Here is a 17213-nt window from a genome sequence, read left to right on the forward strand (position 1 = left end):
ATACCATTTAGACAATTGTGTTTGGTTTAGTTCAGTAGAATTAAGTACATTCACAAGTTGTGCTACTATCACCACTTTCCACTTGTGGAAAATTTTAATATTATTCCATATGGAAACTCTATCCCCATTAAAAAATAATTCTTCATTTCTCCCTAGCTCCACCTCCTGGCAACTTGTGTTCTACTTTCTGTTTCCAGGAACATGCTTATTCTAGATACCTCATATAAGTAGAATCATACAACATTTATACTTTCTGTAGCTTAATTTCATTTGGCAATGTTTTTAGAATTGATTGATATTGTAGTATATATCAGGATTTTATTCCTTTGTAAGACTGAATAATATATGTGTGGATTTTATTATACCATATATATCTGTGCCACAGTTTGTTTAAACATTTACCATATTGCCAGTTTAATATGATTTGATAAAAGGTCTAATTTGTAGAATACTGTACAGTGTACCAAACACTTTCATAATCCTTATGCATTGCAAGAAGAATGTTAACATGTGGATTACTGGTTAAATTTTTGTTGAATTGCAGTGGTATCTGCCATGGTTATTTTGTAGAATATTTTACTTGATATGTCTTGAATTTTTCATTCCAAAACACAAATATTCAGAGACAACAAGGTCAGAGGTTTTTTTTGCAAATATAAAATAACAATAGCTATGATTTGGATCAGTCCTACCTACCCTGCTAATGTAGGACTAGCCCCTCTTCAGGGTGTTCTTTGGAGCATTTTTCTAAAATAGACTCAGGTAATAGGCTTCAACCACCACCTTGGGACATAATTTCACAATATAATAATCTTCCCATTGGGAAGATTTCTCACGATGGCACATTTAACCACTTGGCTCCTGTTCTGCAGGGTGACTGCAGACTGCTGGGACATAACTGCTCCACAACCAAGGGAAACAAATCTATCCATGAAGAAGATTTTAGAAATGTGCAGCTGCTAACAAAGAGAAAATACAGTTAGTGTGGGTTCTGTGATTGATTTTATTCACAAAGTGAAGTCCTAGATATTGGAAAGAATAAAAAAGTGAGATTTAAAGGGGAGCCAATTTTTATTTATTTATTTTGTTTTTGCAAAAGGAACAAGCCAGAAAGCAACATATTAGAGGCTTCCTGTGGATGGAGGGTTGTAGCACAAGGCAGTTGCTGCCTTGATTCTTAATAAGTCGGGTTCTTAGTTGCTTAAGCTATTAACTGAGATATGAGTATAGTACTTTGCTATATTAGTATCTGAAAATGTTCCACTCTTCTATATCCCTTAAAGACAGCTCATTAAGGGCTGGGGTTGTGGCTCAGCAGTGATGCGCTCGCCTAGCACATGCGAGGCACTGGGTTTGATCCTCAGCATCACATAAAAATAAATAAATAAAATAAAGATATTTTAAAAAGACAGCTCATTAAGATATATGAAGTTATATACAAATATTGAACATATAACAAGGAGTATTTATAAAATATAGTTATAAAAGTGCAGGTGCCAGCAAGCCTTCCTCTCTTCCATGATGTATCATGGAGACATTGCTGGGCTTGTTTTAATGCTAGTACAAACAGTCATTCAAAAATTTTGCTTCAACTATTACCCTTAAAGCAAAGTGTGAACTCTGATGAACTTGATTAAGTAGGCTCTTCTTGGACCCATTTCTATTGGTTTCTTTTGAAGATAGAATATGATGCCTTTTAACACAGAGAAACTACTTCTATCTTCTTAAATTTATTTGCTTCTATTATTTTGGACGGGGAAGTTGAAATTGATAGTGTGGTGCTTTGGGAATAGTTGTATAAGGGGATGGCTTCAGGTGTACAACCTGAGCTCTTCAGTTCAGTTATATCTGAGAAGGTTCTGTATGGAAGGGAGCTTCTATGTTGAAGGGGTTTCCTGATAAAGGTGTTTTTCCTCTCTTGGTCATGTGCTGTTAACCAGCCAGTGTTTGATCGCATAGTAGCCATACTGGATGGCTGAATGCACAGAAAAAAAAGAATCCTTCATGGTAACAGCTATAGCTAAAGTGAGAATAAATGTCTTTCTAGGACTGCAAATCTTATCCTAACAAAGAACCCTTGAGGTTTAGTTTTTTCCATGATTTTCATTCATACTTTCACTTCTTCAATAGCATGAAGCAGTTATGTGCGTAGATTTCTTCCCTGATTTTATTTCCAAAGAGAAAAGGTACACCAAAACAGAAGGAAGAAAAGCACACAATAGTTCCCATGTAATAAAATGGAGAATATTTAGAACTGATTTTATTAGCATATTTTTTTGCTGTAATAACTATAATAGTTTTATTAGAAAAATAAATAAAATATTTTGTTTTGAATTTTATGGAATTTAGATGTATGCAGGGCTATCTCTGCTTTTACCATACATAATTACAAAATTAAACAATAATCTTATGATGAAATAGTTATCTACATAAAGCTATATATAATTGGAAGAGATTTTTCTCTTACTGTATTTAATGATGCGGACACTACACATGATTATAAAATGCAATCATCTCTGTCATTTGGGGTGGATGTCTTGTGGGTTGTCTGCATCCAAAAAGCACTGACATCTGTTTGTGGCCATTTTATTACATAGCATCATTATAATATGGGGGTGGGAGAGAGTAAATCCAAATTTTTCTGATTGTTGGATCTTTTACCTGAAGTACTTATAGGAGAGATCAAATATAAAATGAAGTTTTGTCTATTTTCAATGATATAGCCTCTTTTAAAATATTGTCAAGATTTTGGCGGTAAGATGGATTCTATATTAAATTTTATAAGCTAAGTTTACTTTCAATAAATAACTCTAATACATTTTAAATTTTAGCTCTGTTAGACTAAAATTTGCTCATGGGTTATTGTTTAATATTATACACTTTTTATAGTGGATATATATATATATATATATTGGAATCTCATTTTTTTTAGTTATATTACCACATTGCCTTTTGTTAGTTATTGTTTCCTTAGAAAGAACATATTTGGGCCCAGGAAACAAAAGTGTGTGTGTGTGTGTGTGTGTGTGTGTGTGTATACACACGTATATTTAAGTCAATAAACAAATATTACACATGAGGCATTGAATACAAAACAGATATTTAGAGAAATTATGTAGTTTAAAGTTAATTTTGATAAATGAAAAGAGAGATGGAATTTAAATCTGATGGATTCATTGCCCTTGAACTATCTACACTGTCTGAGAGAGGAAGAAAATACCTCAACTGGTCTTGTAAGAATGAAGGAATATATTTAATATTGTCTTCTTTGTGGTGCTTATTAAGACAACTCTGAAAATTAATCAATTAGTTATTCCTTATGAATAAAGAAGTTAATCCAAGTTCAATGGTGTTGACAAAGGGGAATGAAGGGCAGGGCAGGGTGGGGGCAAGGAAAGGGCAATAGAATATATCTGACATAACCTTCCTATATACATCTATGTATATTGCATAGTGAAACTCATCATTGTGTACATCCTCAAAAATTATTTAAAAAACTATAGGTAAATTGAAGAAAGATCACTAAATATCAGGGATCAGGGGGTGTGGGGGAGGGGAAGAAAATGAGAGGTAATGAGGACTGAATTAGAATGAGGTCTATTCCATGCTTTTATCATTATGGCAAAATGGATCTTACTCTCATATATTACTAAAAAGAGCCAATAAAAAGAAGTCAGTCCCAGAATTTTAAATGAATGTACCACAACTTGCATTTATGGATTTCTTACTATGTGTCAGGATTTGTGCTGAGTACTTTACACAAATTAACTCATTTACTATCCCACCAGCTCAGTGAGGCAGGAAGTATGATCCAGATATTATAGAAGATAAGCTGAATCTTTTGTGAAATTAAATAGCACATCTCTAACAGTTAGTATGTAGCCAAGTCACAAACCCTCATGTCTTATTGCCATATTAAACTACATTTGTTACATTTCCAAACTGGAATAAACAATTCAGAATCTTCTCAATGGGCCAGTAGAACTGTAGCCAAGTGTAAAAAGTAGTTTTTTTGCCATCTCCTCTTGGACTTGAATGCAGAAAACAGTCAATCAAAAAAACAAATAAAGATTTCATTATTTTAGTCTCTTTTGCCCTCTATGAAATTCTATACTTGGTTTTGTTTAGATAAGCATGCTTTCACATAGAAGTCGATGTGAATTTTTTGCTTAAATAAAGCAGGGTTGACATATTTGGCAATGAAGTTATAGGACGCTTAGTTAAATGTGAATTTCAGATAAATTCCATTTTAAGTTGGCATACTGTATTTTATTTGGCAACCCTACCTAGGGCTGCTACTTCTCATGTAGCAATTCCATTAGGTCTAATCTCAATAGACTGGTATCTAGTAGAAGTAAGGCACTTAGCTCTGAAAATATTAACTCACAGTTCACCAGACCATGCAGTTTATATAAATGATAAATGGTGCACCATTTAGAACTTGATCATTTTATAGCCCTATCATACACAGTAAAAGGATACGTTGGCACTTAGTTTATTCAGTATCATGGCAATTAGGTGATTTTCTTTTGATAATTTTCTAAATAACTAGAATTAGCACTTAATTTTAATCATTTTCTTAGCACATAACAGTCTAAAATGCATCATATACTATTAGGCCCCATTACAAGATATATGGACAAAAGTTCATTCAAGAAGAGAACCAAGTCAGTGGGCAGACTTAGGACTTGCCTCCATCACTTATTACTTGTCTTTAAATTGTTTTTTCAGTTGCTGACATGTAATCTGGGGATCCTAATACATGCAGAGCTTCATTCAAAGAGTTAACATGAGGGTTTATTGGATGTTGAATGAGCCAGTGCATTTTAAGCTCCAAAAGTATAATATTAATAATTTCTGTTATGCTATGCTGTATATATCTCTACTTTGAAGAGTATTTATCCCGTACTTAAGAATCCTGAGATATGGTCCATCTATTGAATTGATGTCTATTCTCTAATATGCCAGTATGAACATTCATTTTGCTGATCTATTCGAGAATACTCTTTATTAGTCCTGCTTCTATTTTTAGCAATGGATTCATATTCTGTCTTTTAATTCTGCAGATTTAGGATGTTTCTAAAAGTTAGCTTAAATTCTTACCTGCGATTAACATGTGCTTTTTGAATATATGGCTCAAAGACCTTTATTTCCCCCCTCAGTCCTAGCTAGATTATGTTCCAGAAAATGTTATTAATATTATAGGAAATGCCTACAGTTTCTTGAGAGCCTATTCTATGTCTAGCTTTGTGTTAGATACTTTATAGTACATTGTATTTATTCTTTACAGAAGTCCTACTAATATGTAATAGTATTCGTGCATTCCATATGTGGGCATTCAGAGTCAAAATTGTTAAGTAAACCTGTCAGTTTCATTAAACTATGTATTGGAGCCCAGGATCAAATGACAGTAGGTATTTCTGACATTCAAGTCCATCTCTGAGAGAAGGGCCTCTGAAGAAATAATAGTACCTCCATATGTGTCTTTCTTTTAAGTTCAAATGTTACATGATTTTTTGTTTATTATAATAAAATTTTTGTTTGAGAAAATAATTGACATTCCCATTTTATAGATAGAAAACTGATTCTTTTGTAATAGCAGGTGCACAGGGATGTAGCTTAAGCCTTGATCGGTTCAGGTATCTTTTTAGCGCATTGATAAATCTTAAATGATTGCTTTCTTTTTGCCTTATAGTGGTTTTATCTGTTTTGGATATTAGAGCTGGAGCCTTAGAATATTGTATGTTTCTAGAGAAATCATTTAAATGATAATACATTTTTATTCTGTATCATTTCAACTTGTGGGTGGCAAAAGCATTGCGCAAATCCAGCGCTTTGGCTTCATGCTGCTAGGCATAAATCATTTGTGTTCCTGGGATTTGTGCTTACCAAAATTGTAGGGCTGTGGGGAAATAAATGAAAGTGTAAAATTTGGGTGAAGAAGCAGGTAACTGTGATTTTTTTTTATGAAGTTTGTATTTTCTGCCAGGCAATCTTTAGAAACCAGTCAAGCTTTCTTGGCTAAATCTTTAAGGCTGGCTACTAAGCAGAATCCAAAAGGTGGGTTCATCTCAAGATGTTGACATAGAAAATATAATGAACACTTTAAATCATCTGTGTCAATTCAGAAAGGGTTGAGAAACTTACTTCCAAAATATATGTTTCGAAGTTACTGAAGAAAATGTGACCTACTTAGGTTAATAATATTACTGGTGTAAGAAAATGCAATTCTAAAAGCTTTTGATGATAATTTACAAAACAAGAAGTCTATATTCTAGTTCTTTAACAGGGATGTTCTGATAATGTGCTTTGTAGTATGATTGAAAATACTATAATGTGATTTACTGAATATATGATGCATAATGAAAGCAAAATGAATAGTGATAGTAAAAATAATTAAGGTAACATGCAACTTATGGAATATATATGTGTTTATATATATACATATATGTAAATGTATATATTTATAACACAGCACAGTGTTATTTTAGAGTTACATGATTATTTATTAAATTTGCTATTACATATTTCTTACAGCAACATGCTTCTGTGAGTCCCTTGTGCTTTACTATCTTTGTCAATTTAATATTATCTCTAACTTTCTGTCCCTCTCAACACTGATATTATTGTCTACCTCAAAAATAATTACTATTTTAGTAAGTAATTTTGATATATTAGATATAGCTATAGTATTTTTCACAAAATGCAAATCAGGTTAAAATTGAACACAGCAACGTAGGGAAACATTGGTCTAGTTGTCAGATTTAGTAGGATTATTATAGTAACTTATTAGGTAGAACAAAAAATGATTTCAGTTTGGAGGATATATTCTCTTTCTATAAAAAGTAAAAGTAATTGGAATGGGGATGTGGCTCAAGTGGTAGCACGCTCGCCTGGCATGCGTGCAGCCTGGGTTCGATCCTCAGCACCACATACAAATAAAGATGTTGTATTCACCGAAAACAAAAAAAACAAATATTAAAAATTCTCTCTCTCTCTTCAAAAAAAAGTAAAAGTAATAATAAAAATTATAAATTTATACTCATATAATGCTTTAGGTTTACAAAATCTTTTATGAATCATTTGACCTCATTTGAAAGCCAACTTTCACAATCCACCATCACTTTAATATCTTCAGCTTCTCCCTTTATTCTGGCTCTCTGCTGTCACATGTTCAAATCTCTCTAGACACCACTCCACCTTTACTTTCCTTCTTTGCATTTTTTCTGTGACAAGTCATCTCATCTGTTTCAGTTTCCTCATCTTCAACTTCATCTTCCATTATTCCACCAACCTGTACACTGTTCTTATCATTGCTATTTGTAGTTGCTGAATATAGTGAAAATTTGATTTTTTACATTAAAAGATAGAATGAAACTTTTCCATTAAAAAATTTCATCTCCTTTATTCTGATGATAAAATCAATATATCAGTTCCTTCATTGAATATACCTTGAGATCTGGGATCCAGATGACGTTCTATCTTGAGCAATGCCTAATAGGGTTTCTGCCCTTATGGAAATTACATTTTAATGAGAAGAAGATTTGTTTATATAAACTTATAAAAATATTTAAAGAAATAAGTAAGTTAACTTCAGATCATGATGACAGAGAAGATACTGCAGGATTTGAGGAGAGAAGATACTGCATGCATGCGGTCAGTCTCCCTGCAAGCTGGCTAGCAGGACAGTCAGGAGGTGGTGTCTGGAGGTGTAATAACAAACAGATCACTATGCAAAGACTGGAGGGAGAGCCTGCAGATACAGCAAACATTGAGAGCAAGGACTAGAATGACAGAAGGAAGGCCAGTGTGGCTGAAGGGTAGGGATTGTGGGGAACAGGGACATGAAGGGAAGTCAGAGAGGTTGAAGGGCGAGATGATGGGCTCTTCTTTTTCAGTAGGAAATTTAGGTTTTCTTCTCATTTCAGGTGAGGAGTTAAATTTGGAGGTTTTCAGCAAGGGGTTTGTTAGGGAGGGGGTAATACATGATTGGATTTACATTTCATAAAGATCATTCTGAGCCCTTGCTTTATCAATTTGTTTGTTAAAGCTCGTGCCATTGTAATTAGCTAAGACTGGGTTTGTCTGAATGTTAGCTGAATGTAGAGAAATGTTCTATAGACAGGCTTTAATATATTGCCGAAATGTCTTAAGTTCAAGGGGAGAACAGGTGTGTGGACTCCAGGCGGCTAATTTTTATTTCCTTCAGACATCAAGCTCTCTCCCCCGTTTCTTTCTACTCTCTCTTCCATAGAACAATTAAACTTTGTGTTTCTATGGGGAAATGATCTTTCCTGGAACATAACAGTTTTTAAATTCTTATTTGTTTTTTTTTAATTAAATGTGTTTTTCAGATGGGAGAGAGTAGGAGAGTTTTAAATCATCCAGAAGTCTGAAATCTCAGTGAGGATCACTGAAACATGTAGCATAAGGGGGGAAGGGGAGAAAGTCTGGGAGACTGAATTGTCCTCCACTTTGACAGATTTTTGCTTCCGCATCCTGCGCTCTCGAGGTTACCATTTCTCAATTGTCCCTTTTCCCTTATGTTGCTTGCAAGCTGCTGCTGCCCGAGGAGCAATTTCAAGGTTTCATCTTCTGTATTTATCCTTCAGTTTTCAGTTTCTTTTCACTCCGGTTTTGAAGTTGCACTTAAATTTTGCTGTTTTTGCAGACGAATGTGACCATTCCAAGTGATGGGAGAAACTTTTAAAGTGAGACTGGTGGTTAGCAAATAGGATGAGAAGGGATGCCCTCCCTCTGAGCTCTTGTACAAGGTCAGGAAGAAAGGTATCACTCAGCTCCCTGACCCCCATCCCACTTTGGAATTGCCTCTACCAAAAATCCTCAATCACCCCATTACATTTCACTTTCTTCAAACTTGATGTTAAATTAAAAATCAGAGAAAACCTTTCAAAATTGAATTCTTCCTTTTTCTTTCTTTCTTTTTTTTTTCAGTTGGACCTGTCTCCTTCCACTTCTTTTCCTCACTTTCTTCCTGTTTGTTGTTTTCCTACTTTGATCCTAATGATATCACATGTTCTTGCTTCTTGTTCCTGTGGTGAGGAAATGAGGTATTTGGCTGTAAGGCAACACCAACCTTCAAGAAGTTTTTATTTTCCAGCTTTTATATTGGGCTGTACCTTGAATCAGGCTGTGTATATTCACAAATGAATAGGGAACAGTCCCTGTTTTCAGGGATCATATGTGAGATGTTAAATGAAGACAAGGAAACAGACTATACAGTGTGGCAAACGGGTCTTGTATATAAAGAAGGACACATCAATGTTTATAGGACCTCAATTCACAATAACTAAACTATGGAACCAACCTAGACGCCCTTTAACAGATGAATGGATAAAGAAAATGTGGTATATATACACAATAGAATATTACTCAGCCTTAAAGAAGAATGAAATTATGGCATTTATAGGTAAATAGATGGAGGTGACAAATATCATGCTAAGTGAATAAGCCAAACACAAAAAAACAAAGGCCAAATGTTTTCTCTGATACGTGGATGCTGATTCACAATGGGGAATGGGTAGGGAAGAATGAAGGAACTTTGGATTGTGCAGAGGAGAGTGAAGGGAGGAGAGGGAGTGTAGAGATGGAAAGAATGGTGGAATGAGATGAACATTATTACCCTATATACATGTATGATTACATTACAGGTGTGACTCTGCACCATGTGCAGCCAGAGGAAGGAGAAGTTGTGCTCCATTTGTGTACAATGTTTCAAAATGCATTCTACTGTCACATATAACTAATTAGAACAAATTAAGAAATTTAAAAAAGGACACACAACAAAATGGTCTTGAACAAATCCTATGTAAGGAATTCCCATCTGCACCATGACCAATGACTAGAAGTTAGCCATTTTAAAGACTGGGATGGGGTGAGTGGCTGAGATATGTCAGGTGACCTAAGGTGAAATTTATCTGGAAGCCACTGAGGAAATTTCTTGGAGTTGAAAAACATATCATGAATATGTGTGGATACAAAGATGGGGAGAATTGTCATAAAATAAGATTAGAACCATCAAAAGATTAGAGGCACAAAGAAGGTGGTTCACACATGTAATGCCAGCTGCTCAAGAGGCAGATACAGGAGGATTGCAAGTCTGAGGCCAGCCTCAGCAAGTTAGCGAGAGCCTAACTTGCAAGTTAGCGAGACCCCATCTCAAAATAAAAAAAATTAAAAAAGGGTTGAGGATGTGGTTCAGTGGTGAAGTACTCCTGGGTTCAATCCTCAATATTAAAACAAAACAAAACAAAGAAACAACAAAACAGAGCAAAACCCTGAGACAAGATTTTTATACCCTGCTAAGGACTATGGGTTTTTCCCCCCTACCTATAGAGGAAAATTATGTGGAGGTTTTAAGCAATGGTGTTTCATGATCACAGTTCCTAATTTGACTGCAGCATAGAGAATGACATATGGATTTAAGTCTATAGGAAGGTGATACGTGTGGCAGGGGGTGTGGGTAGGATGCTGTGGCCAGGGAGAAATGTCAGTTGTCTGAATTGCAGTATTGCCGTCGGGGTTGGTGTAAGTGTATTCATGTAATGACACTCAGGAGATGGTAGTGGCAATCCATGGTGATTGACTGGAACAAGGATGGGAAGGTAAGAGAAGGAGAAGGTAGTGTTATTACAGCCTTCCAAATGTTGACCTGTGTTCTCGTTTCTTTCCTTACTTTGACAGCCTGATGACTTTGTAGGTGTTTCCATTTCCATATGTCTAGTTATCAGTCTGACCAACTGTCAGTTCTGTCATCTCATTTGGTGGGTACACAATGGTATGGAAAAAATGATGGGTCATTGACCTCAGAGCAGAGGCTATTTGCTATGGGAAAGCTATTATCAAGAATTATGCTAAGCAGCTCTTCCTGTCAGTTGGGTTTTGCTGTTCATTCTGATACATGATCAGCTGTACAGAAAGATTTCAGGACTAGATATAGACAGAGAGGCAGGCAGTTGGAAAATATGGAAAAAAGGGGAGAATTTAAAACTAACAAAGTGCTGACAGGAAACAAAGGCAATAGAATGGAAGGTTTGAAATGGGCATTTTGTTAATGAGAGAGCGAGTGAGTACTAAGCCATATCATTATTAAAACTCAATATTTCTCTAAGAGGCTCTCTGAGGACACTAGTGTCCTGTGTTCGTTACTCGTGGGAAAAGTTTTCTGGAAAATGTTTCTGAGAAGGCACATTTAACAATATGCATCTTAAAATTCTACTTAAATTTGTTGAACCCAGAATTTTACAAATATATTTCTCCCTTTGTCTTTCACTAAGACAGTGTTAATAGTCTCTGGAACTGCTGTCTTACAGAAGGAGAATAGGATATGCTGATAGAATTAAGCAGGGATCATAGTAACAGGTAACATTTATTGAACGTTTGCAGTCTGCTAAGCCTAGTGTTGAACTTAACATGGACTTTTTAAAATTTGGCCTTCCTACCAACAATATTGTAAAATAGGTATTATTCTTATTCTGCTGACAATGAAAATATTTTAAATTATTAAGTAATTTGTTCAAAGTCACATAGGGGGAAACTTGATTCAAACCCATTGCCAATAAAATCGATACTGCTGGTTACCAATGATGAGTCCTGCTTCCTCACGTGTTAAAGTATAACATCAGAGAGCACACCGAGGCAAGCATATAAGGCAGTGTTTATTTAAGAAGGGGAACATAGACTTCTCCTGGAAGGGCGAAAGGGGCCATTGTTGGTATTCTGGTATCCCAAGAAGGCATTCTGCTTTTTTTTTTTTTTTTAATGTGTCCTAGACTTTCTTTGTTCCCCTGCTCTCTTCCCCTCATTTCTCCCCTTCTTTCATACATGACAAGGCCCAGGAGATGCTCAGTGGGATGGCCAAAAAGTGGGAAACAGGTGAGCTGGAGGGAGGAGTGATCTGGGTAGGAAGGGGGTCCTGGGTGAATTAATTAGTAATTCCAGTCTGCTCAGGAGTTGCTTCCTTAACAATTCTTTAGGATGGGCAGTAGAAGCCCTGCTTTGGGAACATTCACATTTCAATCTCCCATCAGCACAGTTTCCAATCTTTGGACTCAACTGATTTGTTCTATTTTCTTCAGTCTGGCCCGATTTATGGATCTACCCCTGACTACCTGTTTTTAAATTCTGGCTTCTCAATAATGATAATAATAATACCTATCTCATTATGTTGATACGAGGATTAAAGGAAAGAGTCCATGTAAATTAATTTTAAAGCTTAAATATCTGGCCCCTTGTACTTTTTTTTTTTATTAACATGTTACAAGATTAAGATCCATGGAAAGTTTGCAGCCATAGGTGTTACGGAAACTCCTTTTGATCATGTCATGAAGGAGACAGGTTTTTCAAAGACTGAAGGACCAAATAGAACCAAATACTGAATATTTTCTAATTTCATAAACAGTGAACCCTCAGTATATGCAGTCAGTAGGCCAGATATTACACATACATTACCTCATATTACAGAAGGAACTTCAGCAGGAGCATCAAAGATCTTGCATTAGAAGTTAAAGCAGTAGATGAAAGAAAGAGAGAAGGAGGGGAGGAAGAGAGGAAAGAAGGAAATCTAATAGTGTAATGATCACATAATTAGAAACTGTTACAACCTACATTCAAATTCAGACAGTCCAACTCAGGAACTCCTGTTTTTAATCCTACAATACTGCTTCCTTGCCGCCATATAAATTAATGTATACAACTTTCCCTTGTTAGTAAATGTAAGCATATATCTCTATTGACATATGTAAGATATTTATTTTTTCATGCATTATCCATGTAAAAGACTTCTCTGAGATCATATACCCAACATTGCTACCGCTGGGTCATATTTTTGAAGATGGAGAATGTTTTTTTGGAGGTAAAGGTGTGAGGAAAGGGTAACTTAAGGAAGACAGGAGGAAAAGAAATGCAGTTAGGTAAGGAAGTGACCCCAGGCAATTGCATTAGAAACAGGGTAGATGTAGGTCAAGCCAAAATGGAGTTCTTTGTGGGATCTGAGGCTGAAAGGCACTGGGTGATACACATATATTTTATCTCCCCCCATAAATAAATGTACATGGAACCTGTTTCATTGTTAGTTCTGCTTTTTCCTAGCAATGTAGTGGCTTATGTAAGGATACTAGAATTATATAGTTCTGGGTTTGAATTTTTCCTCTATCATTAAATGCAATCTCAGGAAAATTTCCAAATTGAATCAGCTATAAAATGGGAATGGACATACTATCTCCTAGTTTATTTTCCCAAAAGACAAAAGAAATAATATATAATGTGCAGACGAAAGTAGGTGAACTTTTATTATTGATAACTATCATATATTTTTTTGCTTTCCTGAGTTTTATGGGCTCAATTTGAAAACATTAATAACATATAATTAGGCATTTTTTTTTTGTTCAGCCTTTTCATTTTTCTCCTATTTCTAATAAAGTACAGAGAGGTTGTTTCTAACAACTTTGTGTCTCCAGGTACAGATTGCCACATTAGTTGAGCAGGTTAGTTTGCAGTTAAGAAAGCTCTGTTACTAGATGATTTTTAGAAGCCTATTACAAAAAAATAGATTTGAAGTGACTTTATTCTGTGCAGGAATTCATTTGAGCAGTTTTATCTAAATTGTTTACCCTAACCATGTGACTTCGTGTCAAGAAAGATTCTTTAGGGAAAAAAAGTAAAACAATAAATCATTTACTTAAAGATTATTCAAATGACTATGTCCTACATTTTGTTAATAAGTCAAATCTATGTTTATATGGAGAAAAAATGGTAATATTTCTGAATTGATTTAGGCAGTTATTAAGTTGGTACAGTCTAACTCAGGTAGGACTTTGCTTAACTCTTGCTTCATATTAAGGTGCTTTGAAAGAGTCTCACGTGCCCTCTTCATGTTGTAGAGAGCAAATGATTTCAAGTGCAAAAAATACAATTATCAGGAATTATGTGTATAAAGGTGTCATGGAAGGTTTAAATGCAGTTGAATTATAATAGAAATGCAATGATTTACTGAAGATCTTTATTTTTTTTTTAATTTGCAGGATGAGTAAGAGATACTTACAGAAAGCAACAAAAGGAAAACTGCTAATAATAATATTCATTGTAACCTTGTGGGGGAAAGTTGTATCCAGTGCAAACCATCATAAAGGTAAGCTCTTCTGTTTCCTTTCTCAGCTCAGTGCTGAAGTGGACTTCCCTTAACACAGACTGTCTTGTTCTGCCTTCACTGGTCTGTTACATTTTATTAGGTGTGGGTCCTCTCTGACAATTTTCTTTAAGTAAAAATTCAGAGAGTTATCCTTAAGATGACTTTGGTAGAGGAAACATGGTATTTCCAGGATGACTGCCATTTCTATAAATGCTGTTGAAAGAGTATAAAATCTTACCTCTATCTTTCCTTCCCTTTTAAGATAGTAATGTTAAAAATGTTGAACTGGTGAGTAATAAAGAGGAGTTTCAGATTGCTGTCATCCTCATAAAGAAGGCATCTTTAATGATATGTATTTTAATAATACATACAGAGCACATATAAAATTTCTTTCTACACTTTTTGTGGCCAGTGTTTCTTCCACCACCATCTGGACACCTCCTCTAGCCCCATCTGCATCAGGCTCAATTCTGCCATAGAATAGAGTGGGGATATTTGTTCTATATACATGTGCTAAGCTTGACAGCTCAAAATTATGCCCTTCCTGTCCTCTTTCCTGGCCATCAGGCTCAGAATAATGAATAACTGCTTTTTCCAGATGAGTTAAAATGGGGCTATTTCTGAACTGTACCTACTATAATCAAGTATTCATAACCTGAGAAGTCAATTTAGATTTTTCTATGAAATATGGTTTTATAATTCGGTTCTAAGTCCACTATAAAGTCTAGAGACCATAAACTTACTTTGTTATTCTACTTATGGGAAAAGGGGGAATTAAGACTGCTTTGAATCCTATAACACTTAAATTAGTTACACATGTGCATTAATTAGCATTATATAGAACATTAGCACCAAGGAGAGGAGAGTTGTAAAACAAATCTCTTCCTCTTGTATTTAAAGCCAAAAGAGAGATCTTTTGAAATATAATTTTATGAAGAATTCCTTTATATAATTCTGGTTTTGACCCACCATGTGTGTATCTTAATTTACATAATATTTTAAATATAGCATACAATTAATCAAACATTAAATGCTTGACAGGAGGCTGAGAGAGGAGGATTGCAAGTTCAAGGATAGCCTCAGCAACTTAGTGAGACTCTACGCAACTTTGTGAGACTCTGTCTCAAAATAAAAAAAAATCGTTAACAGCTATTATCTATGTAAAATTAAAAAGATGATGTGAAGAATAATAATAAAGAAGAGATAGAGAGACAAAGTGCAGAGGTAGGGATGGTGGCAGAACGGCTCTTTGTCCAAGAAGCCACGTTTATTTATACCAATAGAATATATTAGGTCATTAGTACCATAAACACATTATTGCTTAGAGTATCAGTAAGGCTGCTTATTCTGCAGTTACATTTCAGAGTTACAATATGCAATGTTAGGAGCTTTGTCCAATTCTCAAGAAAGTCCATTGTCTGAAATTACTGTTAGGTGGGCAGCTCCAGGAGCACCAGGGCTTGGTGAAACATTGTAGTTATCTAATAGACAAGTTCTTCTATTCCTAGGAGCTATGTGCCTGCAATAAAAGTTGAGGCTTGATGAGGCTCTAACAAAGAGGCATCTCAGGGCATTGCCATATCAGCTAGACATAACACATATATTACATATATTATTAGATCCTAAGAGAGATTACAGAGCATTCTAAGGGTGGGAAATAGGGTGCCTGCTACCCTCCAGGAGTTTTCTCCCCAGGGGAATGCTTCCCTGTACATTTCCACGGTCAGAATCCCTACAAGATGCCAAGAAGAACATTCCCCATGGTCCCACATTTGCAACAGTGAACCAATTTAGGGACAAAGTAGTGTTAAATACCTTTTCAAAGAGTTGCACACTGTTGGGGCCCAGCCCCTACCTGAGCTTAACAAGAGAAGATACTATCCCTATTGGCCTTGAAGGTCATGGTCACCCCAGTGCCCATTCCTAACCTGTTTAACTGAAAGAAGTAGGAGGGATTCATAGGAATTGTGCCTGGCCCAGAAAATCTTCCTGAAAAAGATCTTTCTCATCTAGAAAGCCAAATGGTGAGGTCTCATTCATAAAGATGAGAATCATTCACAAAGTTGCCCAAAGTGTATATTTAATACTGTTGTTAAAGTTACTTTACTTTTAAGAATGTTTAAGTTGTTTTATGTTCTATGCTAACTCCAAAACTAAGATCCTTTCTTATTTGCCACGAATATACTTTAATACAAGAACTTACACATTAGGTCAGGAAACTTGGTTAAATTACCAAATCCAAGACATTTTATAAGGTAGAGTTTGGGGTTGTTTTGCTGTTTCATTTCCACCTTGCCATTGATGTTTTGGGTGAAGATTTTACAAAAAATTTCCCCTTTGCTCTTTCTCCCTCCTTCTCTTCCTTTCTCTTTCCTTTCTTTTCCACCTTTACATTTTTCAGATAAAATGCTCTAATTGTATTGAACTATTTTACACATAAAATAGTAAGGGTTTTATATATATATATATATATATATATATATATATATATATATATATATATATATATAGTAGTCATAGCACAGGTTCATAAAGTGAACATTACTAATGCTCTCACTTGCCAATTGAGAAATGTTGCATTTGATACTTTTGAAACTGGCTGTCTCTGCTCTGGCTTCATTCCTACAGCTCCTCTTTACTCAGGATAACCATCATTCTAGATGTTGCAATTATAATTCCTTGGCTTCTATGAATAATTTCACTATAAAATATGGATATGCTTCTCCAAATGGCATTTTGCCTACCTTTGGTTGTTTTTAAATTTATATAAATAGTATAATACTATAAATAATTTTCTTCAATTTATTATTTTGTCCAACGGTGGTGGTTGTTATATTTGTTACAGTTGATATGCAGCATTGTAGTGATAGTATATTAGTTTTTTTTTTTTACAGTTGATCCACATTTTATTATATGAAGCCTCCACAGATTCAGTATTTATTCTCTTGTATATTAACATTTGGTGTTCAATTTTATTGTAAATCTGAGCAATGATTCCATGAGCATTCATGGCCTTTTCCTTTGGTGTACTTGTGCAAGGTTTTCTTGAGGTAACCTTCTCAGG

At 35.0% G+C, this 17213-nt stretch overlaps 1 protein-coding gene across 3 annotated transcripts in view; it reads left to right on the forward strand.

Annotated features, from left to right (window-relative positions):
- Positions 1–17213, forward strand: part of Tafa2 (TAFA chemokine like family member 2) — a 415273-nt gene that overhangs the window by 268340 nt on the left and 129720 nt on the right. For all 3 annotated transcript variants that reach the window (XR_013440543.1, XM_040280395.2, XM_005328681.4), the window contains one exon: positions 14043–14149. Coding sequence is in view for 2 of the 3 variants with exons in the window: in XM_040280395.2 (XP_040136329.1) it covers positions 14044–14149 (106 nt within the window). In the remaining variant the exon portion in view is untranslated. The remainder of the gene's footprint in view (positions 1–14042; positions 14150–17213) is intronic.

The sequence above is a fragment of the Ictidomys tridecemlineatus genome, chromosome 6 (genome assembly GCF_052094955.1).
Source record: "Ictidomys tridecemlineatus isolate mIctTri1 chromosome 6, mIctTri1.hap1, whole genome shotgun sequence".
Classification (NCBI taxonomy): Eukaryota; Metazoa; Chordata; class Mammalia; order Rodentia; family Sciuridae; genus Ictidomys; species Ictidomys tridecemlineatus.